Below are 16,443 nucleotides of genomic sequence, written 5' to 3'. Positions count from 1 at the left end.
GTTCTTTATGCACTGGCCAGCTTCCTAAACAAAGTCAATTAATTAATTCCACAGCTTTTCAGAGGGACCTGGGATAATCCTGGCAAATGCCATCTTTTGGACCTGGGTGCTGCAGAGAGGAATAAGCATCTGCTCCACAGCAGGTTTGGGTGGGCAGAGCAGCACATGGCAATCAGATGCACTGGGAAATCAGTCATGCACCAGCTCAGAAACTGCTCATAATGCACAGATAACACAAGGATGTGCAGGAAACACTAACACTGTGCTCTGATTATCAAGCAGAACTTCCCCCTGATGCCTGCAGGTCTAGAGAGCAAATACCTCTGCATTAACACATGCCTTGGATAATCCAGAACACTGACACAAGCATTTTAACAGCAGAAGGGCTCTCCCTCATCAGATTTGGTTGTTAGTTTAGGCTTGAGGACACATAAAACTCTTCCTATGAAAAATAAATATTAATTCCAACTTACTTTTAAAGGGGGAAAAAATACAAGCGTGGAAAGTTGCATTTTGTGTCTCAATGAATGAAGTTGTAGCCTGTTCATCTGCCTTGTTCTGTTCAAAAAGCATTTCCTAACAGATGCCCTCAGGAAAGGGGAAATGCTCAGAAAGGCTCAACGCCGAGTAGAAAACAAATCACTAGCCCATTTGAACAAAGCCCATGACCCTAAAGCAGAGCAGAAGCATCTTAGGTCCCTGTTAAGCCTTTACAAATAGCAAATGTTGAAAAAACACCCCTTCTCATGCAAGACTTCTCACACATATGAACCTGAGTGAAGAGATGCAGTTTGCCAGTGTATCGATGGCTCAAATGGGTGGAATTCTGAGATGGAAACACCCCTGAGACTGGATAGTCATTCCATGGTTTTGTCATGAAGAATAATCTACTTTTTGTAACCCAAATCAGGACCAAAGGTTACCTGGTAAACCGGTGTGGAGAGATAACACCCATGGCTTTGTAGGATTCTGTGACACACCAGAGCACAGAGGCTTTGTTCTCTAAATTGCTCTATTTTCTTCCAGATGAGCACAAATACCACAAAAATCCCCAATCACAACTCCTTCTTGCAATGACCCATCACCACAGTGTTAACCACAACAGTTCCTTCTGTAGTCTTAATGAGAGCTTGGAAGATTTAGTGCCATATTTCCATAAAACAAAAAGCACTGGCTGCCCTTGCACAGAGCCCAGCTGCATAGCTGCAACAAATCACTTTTTTAGCTAAGATATTTTTTCCTATAACATATAAAAGCTGTCTAATTTGTATAGAACAGTAAAAGGCCTCTGGCTACATGCTAGGATAGAGGATATCCAAACATGTCTGGCTTCCACCTGAGTTTTAATCAGAGAATATAGGAAATATGTATGTGACAATGGTTCTGTCCCCATTCTTTCAAGTGAATAAATGTACTTTTAACTGAGAAGAAGAGAGATGTCAATTCAGGGCTAAAGGAATTCATAAAGACGTATTTAGGACCCAGGAGAAAAGATAAAAAGACTCCTGAAATTAACATTAACACCAGGCACACAGTGTAGCCTTAAAATATTTTTTAAGGTATTAGAGACATAACACCTGAAGGCTACAAATGTGTCTTTCACAAATACTTCATCAAAGTTAACATCTGCTGCTGGGGTCATTCACCAAAATCACACACAAAAGGGTCATTTCTCACACACAGAGGCAGGTAAAGAAAAACAGGGCTCCTACTCTTCAGAATATATTTAAATATTGAATATTTAATACTGAATATTTAATATTGAATATTTAGGATTCAGGAACACTTGAGGCAGGCACAGCACTGAAATTCCCCCTCTCCAGTGGGATGTTCCCAGTCCTGCTGGGCTGCACCTGGCCTGGACCTTGGGCTGTAACAAATCCAGGTCCTGGAGCTGAGCAGGGAACACTCAGAGCAATTCCCATGGAAGACATCACTGGGAATTTTCTGTGCCTGGGGAAATTCAGGGATTTAAGTGCTCTGTAATGGCACTGTGAGTTTGTGTCTCTTGCCCACAGGTGACAATTCCAGAGCAACAGCAGCCCCAGCCCAGCTCATGGTGATAATGCTGCATCTGCCCTACCAGAGGGGGAGAAAAAGTCACTTAAACTCACCTAAACCCTGACATTAGTTATGTGTTGTTACATAGCAAGTTCTTTTCTGTCCATAATTCTATTATAAATATAAAAAAATCCAAAAGATACAGGTGGCAAATGGGTCAGCCGACCTTCTGTCTTTAAATACAGTGCTGCAGACAATAGATTTCTGCATGGAGGTTGATTTGAAAAAGCAGAAAGCAGGAAATAATAATAAAAAAATTTAAATGGCTGACTTTTTTTTTTGTGTAGTACCTATTAAGACTTTTGTCAAAACATTGACTCTTCTCCCCCAATTAGGGTAAATAATTATTATCATTTCATTGGTAACTAAAACTACTACTTTTTAAATTTAAAAATATCAATTCTGTTTTCTGTACTAAAAATATGAAAACAGTATGGTTTGATTGAAAGAGGAAAAACTTGTTCTGACAGCTTAAAAAGATAATTTGACTTTAGTTAACTTTAATTAACATTTCCACCTGCACTCTCCCAGTGAGCTGAGGGGGAAGATTAGCCACAGTATATGATGCTACCAGGAGTTCAATTCAATATTTATTATTCATCCCAGTATTCTGTAGGAATTAGTTCATTTAATGAGCAAACAGGCATTGTGAATATTAGAATGGATTTTCAACACTTCAGATATTTAGGTCAGTGGAGGTAACAGAGAAAATGTTTACTTGTGAGGCTCTGTGTGTGGTTTTCCCCTGTGCATTTCTCCTCTCCACTGATGTTCTCACCTCAAAACCTCCCTCACACTGATCCAGAGCCAAACCAGTGCTCGTGGTGTAGCTGGAGTTTGTTCTGACTGGAACAGACTCCCTCTCCAAGTGAGTGATTCTGGTTTTCAATCTCATCTCACTGCTCTACACCCCATTTATTGAAACTCCTCTGTCAATCCTTTGTTTCACCAGTTGTTGGTTTAAAAAAAATCACTTGGGGGTTAGGTCTATTGCCCAGTTGTAAGTAATGAATTTCCTAGCAATATTTGAGTTTTGACTCCATTTATAAAACAAAAAAGTCTCAAAGCAGGTATTTCAAGCTCTCTCCCACAATGTAAAAGAACATCACAACCCATTCCTGTTATCTGGGGATTCTTGGATCAGATTTCAATCTCTTTCAAGTCCCAGATCCTTGCCTTCATCATGTCAGTGACTCACATTTTGTTGCTGTGCTCATGAAGTGTTTTATTAATGAAGATGAAGTAACAAACACCCACACTCTGGCACATCTACTTCAGGCCTCACAGTTTTACTCCACTCTTTGCTGGTACTTTCACACATTTGTTTTCCATATTTCAGATGCTTGAGGCCTTGATAGCATCATTATAGAACTGTTTAATCAAACCCACAGTTTACTCTGACAATATTTGGCATTAGTAACAGCTATAACTCACCATAAACATTCCACTGGCAACTCACTCATGGGAGATTTTTCAGTGGCTTTTACATAATCAAAAATCATGTGGCATTAAACAGACACTTAGATACAGACTGTAATTCTGAATTATTCTGCTATGGCTTTTTGTATACATAGAAGAAAAACCAGCAGATTTCTTCCACTGTTGTGTATAAATTTAAAATAAAACAGTGGCAAAAATTGTAGTAGTAAAAAACGTATGTGCTCCCCAAGGAGGGAGAAACCCCATTCAACTGAGTGATCAAAAGACAGAATTAAAAATATTTCAAATGCCCAAAAATGTGCAGGTTCAAAATCTATTTAAAGAAAAACTTAGGAAGACTATTTATTAGAGGTTATTAAAGGCAAAAATGGAAATTTCCAACAAGCCATCTAGTGCCTAAGCTGGGGAAATTTAGGACCACAATAAAGATCCTTGCACATCTGCTATTTCTTAAAGGTCCATAATATCTGGCCCCACTGGAATAAAGCATCATGCACAATGCTCTCACTGCTGTGCTCTTAACAACACTTTCCATCTTACTTAGGCAGGAAATTACTGGCAGTTTTCTTAGGATGTAAATTGGAAAACACTGATGAGCAACAGGCAGAACTTGCAATTGCTCCAATTACTCTCATAACCCCTTCCTTTTTTAAAAACATCAATACTACAGATTGCTTTGGGGAGCTTATTTCTTCCTGCATTTTTTTCAAATAGTATTCTGCAATAAATGGATGTTTGGCCATCTCCTCAGAAGCAAATCTATCCCTCGGCACAAATCCTTCCTTCACAGCTCCCATGGAAGGACACAAACAGCCAAGGGAGGAGATCAATATCCCACTATTTTCAGCTGCTTGTTCTTCACCCTTAATACAGCCAGACTGCCAAAATCTCCACGTGTGGTAATTACAAATTGGTTTTAATTTTTGCACCTAATTTGCATTTCTGTTTCAAACATCCAAACACAGATGTGTCTATTTAAACTGGTACCCACAAATCTTTATTCTGGGGCTGAGAGACTCCTGCTAAAATGCTCCAAGCAAATGCTTTGACCTTTCCCCAGCAGAGTGTTCACATGTTTCACCTGAAGAATATCCAAGTGCTCTGAGACGTGAGGACATTTATCCAATCACCACTTCAGCCATCTCCCCTCCTGTACACACTCTCACTTTCGGGAAGTGCACTGGCAATCAGCACATTCTGTTCTCTGCTAAGTAAATAAGAAGAGGGTGATTACAGCCATTTTCCAGAGGAACCTGAGATGTGCTGGACTTTGCTGACTTGAACTCTCAGATGTCAAAATTCTATCCTGTAAAAGCTCCTATCATCTGACATTTATACAGACAGGAATATTTCCCTCCACACTCGCGCTAATATGGCCAATAAGACACTGTCACTGCACACTCCCACTTAACCCACAACAAAGATTAGTTCTGGAACAAAATTAAACTGCCTCAGATGTGATTTTTCCCAGATTTGACTCTCTCCAAGCAAACCACATCTATTACCAGCTAAAAACCACAGACCATTGCACATGGTAACTCATTTCAGTCTCTATCAGACCGGCGCTTTTCCTGGAAAAGTAAAATAAAAAAATTCCCAACAATAAACCCTAGACATTTTATGAACCTGATATTTTAAACAGGAATTTAAAATAACATCTTTCTTTCAATAATAAACATGAAAAATCCTACAAATACTCACAAGTTTGAAGGAAACTAGGTTGTTTTAAAAACCAAAAATTTTAATGTTCTGTATTCAAAAAAGCTTTTTTCCCACCATTAAGACATCTGTTCTCTGCCAGGTGAGAGCACTACAGCACCAAACTCACCAGCCCCACATTTTGGGGAGCCTGGGTGGCAGCAGAGGCAGTGCCTGCCCTGGCACAGCAAACCAGAGCCAGGGCACTGAGCACACATGAACACAAGCTCAGTGGAGTGCAAACCATTTCCAGAAAAACCCAACTTCTGAGTATCATGCTGGTGGATAAACCCCAGACATTTTATGAATCTGATAACCTTTCTTTCAACAATGAACAGGAGAAATCCTACAAATACTCACAAGTTTGAAGGAATCTAGCTTGTCTTAAAAACCAAAAATTTAAATGTTCCGTATTCAAAAAAGCTTTTTTCCCACCATTATGACATCTGTTCTCTGCCAGGTGAGAGCACTACAGCACCAAACCCACCAACCCCACATTTTGGTGAGCCTGGGAGGCAGCAGGGGCAGTGCCTGCCCTGGCACAGCAAACCAGAGCCAGGGCACTGAGCACAGGGTCCCACATGAACATAAGTTCAATGTTTACAGAAAATCCAACTTGTGATACCATGCCAGTGGATAAACCCCAGCCATTTTATGAATCTGATAACCTTTCTTTGAATAACGAACAGGAAAAGTCGTACAAATACTCACAAGTTTGAAGGAATCTAGGTTGTCTTAAAAATAAAAAAAAAATTTCAATGTTCTGTATTCAAAAAAGCTTTTTCCCCACCATTATTACACTTGTTCTCTGCCAGGTGAGAGCACTACAGCACCAAACTCACCAGCCCCACATTTTGGGGAGCCTGGGAGGCAGCAGGGGCAGTGCCTGCCCTGGCACAGCAAACCAGAGCCAGGGCACTGAGCACACATGAACACAAGCTCAGTGGAGTGCAAACCATTTCCAGAAACAGCCAATTTCCGAGTGCCGTGCCTGTGGCTGGATTTGTGCTCCGAGGAGCGGTGCTCGGGGGAGCGCGGCTCCCCGCTGGCACGGTTTGCTGCCGGCTGTCACTAGGTGGCACCTTGGCATCGCGCTCTGCATCTCCGGGTGCCTCCTGCATCCCGAGCATCCCCGGCGCCGGGATCCTGTGCCTCTGTTGATTCCCGAGATGTTAGAAAGTCCTTTTACTCCCGGCCCCAAGACTGAAGAAGAAGCCGAGACTCTTCGGTTCTGCTTTTCAAGGTTGTCTATTTTCTCTTCTCTATTAATTCTTTCTCTGACCTGCTGAGATCAGTCCAGCAGGTCAGACAGAGGCACACTGCCCGCCCTTGGGTGGTGTTAGATTTTATACTAAGAACTACGTGTATTTTATTTACAATAAAATTCCAATACCTATCACCTATGTCAGACAGTCTCTCTAAACCAATCATAAAGTGTCACCATCATTACAGGAGATGGAGGGCAAGAAAAAGAAGGAGAGGACACGCCCAGATTTTCAATTTCCTGCAATTGGAAATTGTTTATTCTTATTTTATTTAGTCTCTCACCTCCCTGGCTAAAGCACAAACACAGAAGAATCTCTAATGGTGAAATGAAGGAAGGCTGGGAGAACAGGGCAATTTCTTGTTCCATCTCTCCTGACAGAAAAGATGACACCTGACTCAATTTTAATTAATGGAAAACTCAAAACTTCAACTGTGTCAACTCATCCTGGAGATCTGCTTCTCTACAAATAATAAATCAGCTCCAGCTCTGTAGACACCACACCATTACCACTTCAGGCAAGGTTAATTCTGATAAACAACATTCAGCACCTGATTTAATAACAACACACAAGTACAGCCTGGTGGAACAGGGAAAAGGTGTCAAAATATTACAGGAGTTTGAACCTAAGACTAACTGGTTTGTCCTAACTCCATTCATCACTAAGTAATATTTCTAATTTAAGGATTTTCCCTATACAAGCACTTATAGTAACACTGTCTCATCATCTAAATGATACTGGAGTATTTTCTAGGAGACATTTCCAGAAAATGTGGAAATATTCTCCATAATGTATGGAATAATGGCTGTGACCTCCAGCCATTGGGCCAATTCCTCTGCTGGGATAAAAACACACAGCCATGGGAGGAAAACACTGTGAGCAGGTGGAGGTGGAAGGAGCAGAACTCAGCATTCTGTACCTGCTTCTGATTTCTCCCATCTGCTGTGCATTAACATCTGCCTGCATTCCCAAATCAGTAATGGGATGGAAACCTTTGCAAAATCTTCCCACAATAAACAGCTCAGGTAAAATTTTCCCCTCATGCTGTATTCCATTCATCATAAACCACTCTCTGATCCTCATGACACAGCTGCAAAGAATTTCCTCTATTTTTCAGTGGTTCTATAGATGAGTTTGAGAACTAAAACCAAACTTAGCCAGATATTCCCCAGATTTGTTGTTTTTATTGGCATGAGTTAGATCAGCTCCATGTTACTGTTTGAGATGCCTGCACAATGCACTTTCCCTTCTCCCCCTGAGCAGAAGATTCTCCCCTCCCACCCAACCCATTATCCAAATGCTTTGTGATGATGCTCAGGGAAGACTTATTTTTGCTTTCAGTTCTATTGTTCTCTCCCTAAAAGTGACAGAATCATTTAATATTTTTTTAAGGAATGCTAACACACATTCCATTCAATAGGAATCTGAAATTTAAAGAAATCCACTTTTTTTTTTTTTTTTTTTTTTTTTTTTTTTTTTTTTTTTTTTTTGCAAGTCATTATCTCCAGCTAATAGATATCCCTCCTGAAGCAGCAGTAGAGATGAAGTAATTTCAGGTACTATCACATTTCTATTCAGATCACAGGCAGCAATTCTTGCAGCGATTTTATTTCTCAGCAAAAATCATTATTGTCCCTCCTGAATTACCCTGAAGAGTCCTATTTTACTCCCACTACCTCTTCCCAACATTTCTTGATTAAAAAACAGTACATGATATTTGTTATCAAATACCAATCCATATACCAGAGTGGGAGAAATGGGGACTGGGGGAAAAGCAAAGGCACTTCAGAAAACATAAACCTTTAATAAGCAGGAAGGAGAATTTAAAGCAGCCTAAGAAAGACTGAAGCTGCAGATAGAAGAGTGCAGCACTTAGAGGAAGCCAGAAGAAAAAGGGACAGAAATCCAAGGATCCAGTCCAAATCCCTCCCCCCATGGTCTGGCAGAGTCTTTAATTTTACAGCTTCCTAAAGCTTCCAGTAATAATTCCTTCAGTTAGATTTTCTTAGCTCTGCAGGTACAACCAACTGCCTGATGAGATTTAAGAACAAAAGAAAGGCTTTAAAAGACTCAATCACTCAGCTTAATGAAAACATCTTGAATTATTTAACAAACAATCTATTAGGCAGCTCCAGCTATCAGGAAACATGAAGTTTGATAGATCTGACTACCTGCTGGAGTTTTATATCACAGTGACTCCAGCCCTTTCCATGCAGTCTCAGTGATGTAACACAGGAGTGAATTCACCCTGAGATTGAGCTGCATTAGACTTTCATATAGGATCTGTCACTAAGAGCAGGAAAAGAAGCCAACAATTATTTTAAAAAAGGAAAAAAACCCTGGAAATAAGCTTTTCAGGCCCTGGAACTGGGGCATTATTCAATAATTCCTTCTCAGGTCCATTTGAATTCTCATCTGTCAACTCTCCTTTTATTACCAGACTGTTCTATAAGCAATGATCTGGCAACACACTTGAAAAATCTACGTATTCCTCCTCATCCATCACAACAAACAATTTTCCAAGCAACAACAGAGACAGTGTAATTTCAAGAGCAATAAGCTCAACTCCTAACTCATTATTTTTATGCCATTGTAGTGTGGCATAAGAAATATCATGGAAAACAGGAAACCTTTTCCTCTTTCCATCACAACCCTCTTCAATACATTAAAATGCACTGCTAAAAGTGCCTTTAGAACTCTTTCCATCACTCAAAAATAAGCAAAAAATAATTAAAGTCCAAGTTACTGAGGCTCAAAGAAGACAATTGAAATCTTGTTTGTTAAGTCACTACTTCAATGTCTGAGGACATTTTGTAACAGACAGAAAAGGATTCAATCACTGAAAAAGGAAAAGAAAAAGAAAAATAGAACTCCTAAGACAGTTTGACCAAGAAATTCAGTAAAGCCCCCACCTTCTCAGTACAAAATGACAGGTGTTCATCAAATCCTGTTCTGCACTTGTAAAAACATTTCCTAGTTTAGAGAACACATTCAGTCAGAGAAACACGGCATCATTCTTCAAAACATTCCTTTTTAACTGACACAAACCTAATTTCCATGCAAATATATGAAGCACAAAAAACCAAGTTCCTAAAAATAAACCTCCACCTCTCAGAGCACCATTCTCAAAGTTAACTTTTGACAAACTAACAGAAAGGCTGTGACTTTGTGTAGCAAAATGTTCCAGCAAAAAGCATCAGTGAAGGAAGAATTATTGAAAGATACTCTTCCAAAACCTACTATACAGGGTAAAAAAAGGATCCTGTCAAATCATCAGAGAAGCTAAAACCTCTTGTGCACATTTTTACTTTTCAAGATATTTTTGTATTTCCGATGGTGTGACTAAGCACTTTCCAAGCCAGAGATTTCCAACTGAAAGACAGTTTTCATTTGGAGAAGGTCCAACCACCTCCTCCTTTCAGAAGGTTAATGCTTGATGTTCATGTTTAAAACAGCATTAATCATGCCTGCAAACAGGGAGAAGGGGGTTGCCAAACATTCAAAATCCTGAGTATTTCCTTATTCTGGCATAAATCCACACTCCTACAACCTCGAGTCTGAGGGGATACAGATTAGATAATCAGAAAAAGAGGGGGGAAATACCCAAAGTGTTCACAGTGACATCATTTCAATTCCTGGCACTATCCAAGGAGAGGCACTTGGAAAGGCCCTATAGCACAATATTACTGCTTTAGAGAGACAAAAAAAACCCCAAAAACATATTAAAGGATCTTTACTGCAGGGAATGATTAACTGTGAGTGACATCAGCCTGTGCTGAGTACCACCAGCCCCTGTGTAAATCAGACAGGGCTGTAAATCCACAGCACCTCAGCATAACCTTGGTTTGTGGTACACATTTCCTGCCAAAATGGGGTATTATACACAAAATGGAGCTTGCAGCACAGACAGGGTATATCCTATAAAGGATATAACCTATAAAGGTTCTATCCCACCTTTAGGCCAGGACAAGGCAGATCTCATTTGGTCCAGCCCTGCTCAGTTTCTAAGCCAGCAGGGGTCTTGCCCTTGTGAATGCTTTGCCCTTGCATGGCTCTGAACTCACCCAAACTTCTGCTTTCTCTTTTTGTACCTGCCCTCCTCACCACAACATGGAATCCCAGAGGTGTTGCAGTTGTGGCCCACCCTCCCATTTCCTCTGATTTTGTCCCAGAGCAGTGACACAGCTCGGAGCCCAGCTGGAGTGTGCAGGTGACACAGTTTGTAGCACACACAAGAGAGAGCCTCAGGGCTATTAATGAACCCAACTGCAACAATTTTAATCACTTTGCCTCTCTTTGCTGAGACAGATATTCCCTGTACTATATATTCACATATTAAAGAGCATTTAAGCCAATTCAAGTGCAGTCACTTCAAAAGCAGCAAGGTGTCACAGGTAAGAGTTAGTGCCAATGATTGATGACTGGAACAATTTAAAAGAAGATCTAAACTCAGTTACAAAATCTAATCTCTCAGCAAAATGCTTTACTTACTGGACCTTGAGGACTGTTCTTGGCACTGGAAACCAGAGTCATAACATCAGATTTATAGTCCTGAAAAGAGAAAATGGGGGAAAAATAGTCTGTTTAAAGATAATAGACGGCATTTTACATATCAGGAATAAAGACCAACATTGAGCACCACTGGGATTAGACTCAGAGGTGCCATTAGTGAAACATTTGATTGTGGAGATTTTCATTGCTGTTCATCTTGTGCCAAAGACCCTTTTGACTGAATTACACACTTTTTTGGTTTTACCATAATGATCCCCAAGGAAGGCAGCAGCCTGATGTATGTTTTGGAAGGCAGTGGGGTGGGAAGGACAGGATTTCTGCCTTTCAGAAACTCAGGGGAGAGCTCCATTGCACTTCCTGAAGCAGCCCTGCACATGATATTTGGGTGGCAGTTTCACAGTCACTCAAAATTATCTCAGCATCTGATGACAAATGACTCTCCATCCCATCAAAGGAACCATGGTTTATGTGCTGAAAATGTTCTTCCAAAGCCCTGCAGCACAGGCTGTGCAGGAGGCAGGCCCATGGCTATGCTGGCTCACCGTTCTTGTGTCACATGTCCATCTAGGTGCACCCTAAAGCAATGTAAAATCCCTCATTTTCTACCCTTCAGGAAGCTTCTCCCACAGCCCAGCTGGCATTCCACAAGTCACAGAAGCAGTTTGGGGCTTGGGCATGAGAAGAAGCTGAGTGCTCTGCTGTCACTGCAGTACAGGAACAGAGGCTTGGAGGGTTTTAAACAGCTGAGAGAAGTGCCACAGTGTCTAAACACAGCTGCAATAAATTCAGCTGCAAGATTCAGGGCAGTGATTAAAACAGTTCTGATTTTTAAAGGATATGTTAGAAAGAGTTAGCACAACAAATTCTTGCCTCTTCCCTAATGAATACAGGCATTACACTCATATTTGGAGTTTGAAAAGGCTCCCAGGGCTGGCCTCCTCTTGTCATGCAGTCCCTGTCAATAAAGATCAGATTTACACAGCAAGCCAAGCTACACAGTTCCCCCTACTGTTTGGGAATTAAAGTCTGATAAGCTGAAATTGAGGCCTATCTGTCCAAGACAGCAAAGAGTAACTGCTATAAACTTTTAATTTATCATCATTAAGCATGCCTCCATATATAAAGCTTCTAGAATCTTTATTTATAGGAGATGTGCTATGACCTAGGAGACAGATCATATTTCAGGGAGCCGGCAGTAATTCTCCATCCTTCACCCTGAGTATCCCCAAGTCTCTGAACTGTATAAATTAGAGTGTCCCTCACTGTCCATTCAATTCAGCCATTGCAAACACCATCTCCTTCACAGGAAGTGCCAACAAACAAACTTTACAAGGTGCAAATAGACAAACTACCACCAGAGTCACCTTCCAGACAAACCCCTGCAGCCCAATTCCATGTTTCCCACGGAGGATTGCAGTCACTATTGTCCACTAAGAAGCTGCAAACAGAGACCAACACTGAAGAAAACCACCAAGCACATCTCTATTCCAGCCCTGGGTGGTTTCACAGTGCCTCCCTACCCTTACCACTGCTGTGCCACTGAGCAGCTGTGCCTTTGCTGCCTTTTCAGATTTTCCTCAAGCGGGTTCCTGTCACTCTCCTCCCTTGTGTCCCTGCTGCCCCAGAGCCCTTTCCCTGCTCCTGCTTTGCAAACACTCTGTGCAGCAGGATGGATGTGCAGCTATTGGTATTCCCTGCCCATTTCCTTCCCCCCTGGTTCCAGAGCTCCTCAGGCTGCACCATTTCCCTGGGATCACAGCTTCACAGCACTCAGGAAGGACTGGGGCAATCCAAACTAACCTTTTTGCAGGGCTGTTCCTCCTGGGAAACTCCCTAGGAGAGGCAGGCAGGCAGAGACACAACACATTTTATTTCACACCACTCTTCCAGAAGGCAATGCCCCGAGTTCCAAATAAATATGACATTTTAAGCAGCTATTTTGCAAATATACTTATTTTCCCTCCCCAACCCAGCTAATCTCTAAGCATTGCACAGCTCTGTGTAGCAGTAACAAATTAATAAATAGCTTTAGGCCAGTGCTGCATGTGGGACAGCTCCTTGGGAAGCTCGTGGGGTGCTCCCTATTAATAACTCCCTTACCACCTGTGAAAAATCCAGGCACATTGAACCAGAAAATAAAAGCAAAACCATCAAAACTCCTCAGGTTTAGACTGTTTTTAGGGGGGGCAGAGAATACCAGCAACAATACAGATTAATCTAAACCTGCTAGCAAGAGCCCAAATCCTTTCTCCAGTAATTCCAGATGGTTGGACTGGGATCCACCAAACCCCTTTCTCCTCCTCCTGCATCACACAGGCTGAAATCACCATTCCTTCCCTCCAGCAGCAATAGCAGCATTCAGCTCTGACAGACAAAGGAGATTAATTCCCACCATAATGATTTTCACATCTAAGACACTTTCCTCTGCACCATTTCTGTATTTACAGCAAACAAAAAATTGGTTTGTGGAGTTGCTTTCACACTCATTTTCAGGTAATGTGTCATAATAATATCTGGTACATGTTCAGGTTATGCAAAGTATTGTGCCACTGACAAATCATTTAACTATGCACTTGTCTTGGAGGCTGCAGGAAAATGGAAATTACACAGTTGCAACAGAGCAGCAGCACAATAAACAAAAACTTTCTCCCTCCTGTAGAGCTACACTTCATGTTCCCATCAGTGCCTCCTCCAGGTAATTTCTTTTGGGTCTCTTGTTTCCATTAACATTTGTATTTTGAGGTGATTTCTACTTGGTACTCGAAGGTGGAATTGCAGCAACCATTTACAAGCTATTTTATTTTCAGGGCCTGTTCTGTTACCAAGGGCAGCTATGCTGCGTCCATGCCAGGCTTTCCAGAAGTTTCTTATGATTCCCATTACTGCCCATCTGCCCTTAGAGAAATCAAGAAATAGCAATAAAACACTCCCTAAATTTTATGTGGGGCACAGCCTTCTCCCCACCCCTCAAACTGAAAGTTTGGACTAAATGTCAGCTAACAGACATTTCTTTCCATTCTTCTGACTTTAATGGGAAAAATAAATTTTGGCAGTCTTTCCCCAGTGTTAAAAGTCTTAGCTACTCCCTGGGGATAGAGAGAATCAATGCAAGTAAGATCCATATTTTCTTTCTTGGAACACCACTACTTCCAGCAATTTATTTGACTGACTATGCCTTCTATTACCATGTAAATTGTTTCAGGCTGCAGAAAAAAAAAAAAAAAAAGTATTAATCTCCCCTCAGTAAGTCATAAAATAAAGAAATCAATTTCAAGGTCAATTTAGTCTAAATAACACCTGCTGCCCTTTTTGTAACATGCAGACTCCTCTGAAACACTAAGTTGCTGTCTATAAAGGCATCAGTACGTGATGTCTCACATAAATCAGGGTGCTGGATGGTACAGGGCAGCTGATTTGCAGGGCACCAAGTGGGGCTGGCAAAAAAGACCCAGGGCAGGGCCCTCCTCATCACTCCTCTTCATCATCAGCACAAGGCTCTGCAGCAGAAAATGAAACCAGGGGAGCCTGGAGTCTGCAGGGCTCTGGGTCTGCAAGGAGCTTGTGCCTTGTCAGGTTCTGGGGACATCCAGGGAGTCCCAGTTCCCTGCTGGGAGCATTTACATCCATGAAGGGTCAGCAACCTCAAGGTGAGAGAAGGGGAAAAGGACAAAAAAGAAATAGTAGTAACAAGAAGAAATCTTTCCTTCTGTGGAAAGCAGCATGGAATGGCAGAGACTGGAAATAGGAATTAAGATAATGGACTTTTTTCCCTATCCTAGAATTCAGAAAAGGGAAACTACTTGAAAAATTCTCTTTTATTCCACTTTTAAGTGGAAATCCATTTCTCTTCTGGTCAAAAACTGTACAATCTTTCTTTTAAATATACTTAGCGTGCCCTCCTTGTAGCACAAGACTGCATTTGATGGCTCTAAAGGGGCTGGGCATACATGCCCTTCTCCTGAGAAGCTTGCCTTGAACTCTGTAACCTTACTGGGCTGGAACAGAAAAGCTCCAAAGCCCCAGGACTGGGTGGCCTGGTAACTGTGTTCCTCCCCACTGTGGTATTTCTTTCCCATCAGATGAATACAACTATTTTTCCTCTGCCATGTCCATTTCACAGCAGTGCTGGTGCTTTGTTAAATCCAAAGTTCCTGACAGGTTTTCCTTTGTTCCTCTGGGTCCCCCAGCAGAAGGCAACCTGGACAAAAGCAACAGAAGTTCCTGAATGAAGAAAATATTCAGATATTCTGGAAAGGGGACTCCATATTCCTGTAAGACATCTCTAAAGAAAATCAAACAATGTTCTGAAGGCTTCTGAAAAGGGTTGAGGACAGAAGGATGCACAAGGCTGAGCAGACAGCAAACTGAAATCAATTTACACAGAATGGTCTGACCCAGGAACCCTTTAAAGCAGGAACAGATTGTGGCCCCCTGACAGAGCTGTAGGCCAGCTCTGCCGCAGGATACCCAGGAGAGGGAACACCCCCAGGTGTCCCCAGACACACAAAGAACAATGCTCCATGCAGAAATGTCACAGCAGCAGAGCTCTCCAGCTGGTGAGCAATAGCAGGTAGTGTGCAAGGCCTTCCCAGCATTTATTGCATGAATCTGGAATTACTGAGGTGTTTCACCTCTTGTTCTACACAGCACAAACACCTTCCCACTGTGCCCAAAGAGAAAAACAACCCCAACTCTATCATTTAGAGCAGGGAGTGCACAACACCATCCCTGTTCCACAACTCATAGCTAGCCCTGGAATGTGGAGCCATTTTCATACTTATATAGACTTGGCATGTATTCAGCTTATCTGGAAGATAACATTTCACCAAATTATCAAAAGATAAAAATATATCAAAATATAATTTCATCAACTCTGATATGTTCATATACTTGTAGAGTATAATGGTTCCCTTATGATGTTACACCAGCAAAAAGGAATGCTGCCTTTTTCCATCAGATAACACTCAGTGAGTCAAAGGTTACATAAAAATAAATTGGAAAATATAAAGTCACAGAAAAAATCATTTATTTATTGGATATAAGAAAATATTTTATCTTTTTAATCCATGGTCCTGAATCCTATTTAATGCAAACTTCTCTGTGAAATCCCCCTATCACAAGCCAAGGATAATGGCTGTGTGTCAGGAGCTGCCAATATACTGATTCAGTGAGTCAAGAAACAAGGATGAGATTTACTAGGAGTGATAAGCATATTAATGTTAGATCATCTAAAATCATACAAATACTCATTTTGCAGTTGAATGTGTCTAATAGCATGAGATTCCACAGTAGAAAAACAAACAGAAGCCTGGCATGGCTGTCCAAGGTCTCAAAAGATTAGAAACACAAGAAAAGAGCAACATTTTTAGAAGGGTTTAATTGTTTGAGGTGAAGGAACAGAAACAACCACTAACTTCAGATGCACAGCAGAGAGAGCAGTGTAAGACACACAAGGAATTTTTTTTAT

General features: G+C 41.3%; 1 protein-coding gene across 7 annotated transcripts in view; it reads right to left on the bottom strand.

The window, feature by feature from the left end:
- Nucleotides 1–16,443, bottom strand: part of RBFOX1 (RNA binding fox-1 homolog 1) — a 1,186,796-nt gene that overhangs the window by 1,036,049 nt on the left and 134,304 nt on the right. For 2 of the 7 annotated variants that reach the window (XM_059861568.1, XM_059861543.1), the window contains exon 1: nt 10,956–11,026. In XM_059861568.1, the coding sequence (XP_059717551.1) occupies nt 10,956–10,997 (42 nt within the window). In that variant the 5' untranslated portion in view covers nt 10,998–11,026. Of the gene's footprint in view, nt 1–10,955; nt 11,034–16,443 lie in introns of those variants that run through there. The other 5 variants (XM_059861581.1, XM_059861546.1, XM_059861544.1 and 2 more) reach the window with 5 other exon arrangements.

This window comes from Haemorhous mexicanus, chromosome 17, assembly GCF_027477595.1.
Source record: "Haemorhous mexicanus isolate bHaeMex1 chromosome 17, bHaeMex1.pri, whole genome shotgun sequence".
In the NCBI taxonomy this organism is placed as follows: domain Eukaryota; kingdom Metazoa; phylum Chordata; class Aves; order Passeriformes; family Fringillidae; genus Haemorhous; species Haemorhous mexicanus.
The sequence above is the reverse complement of the archived record's forward strand: the minus strand, read 5'-3'. Positions and strand labels throughout refer to the sequence as shown.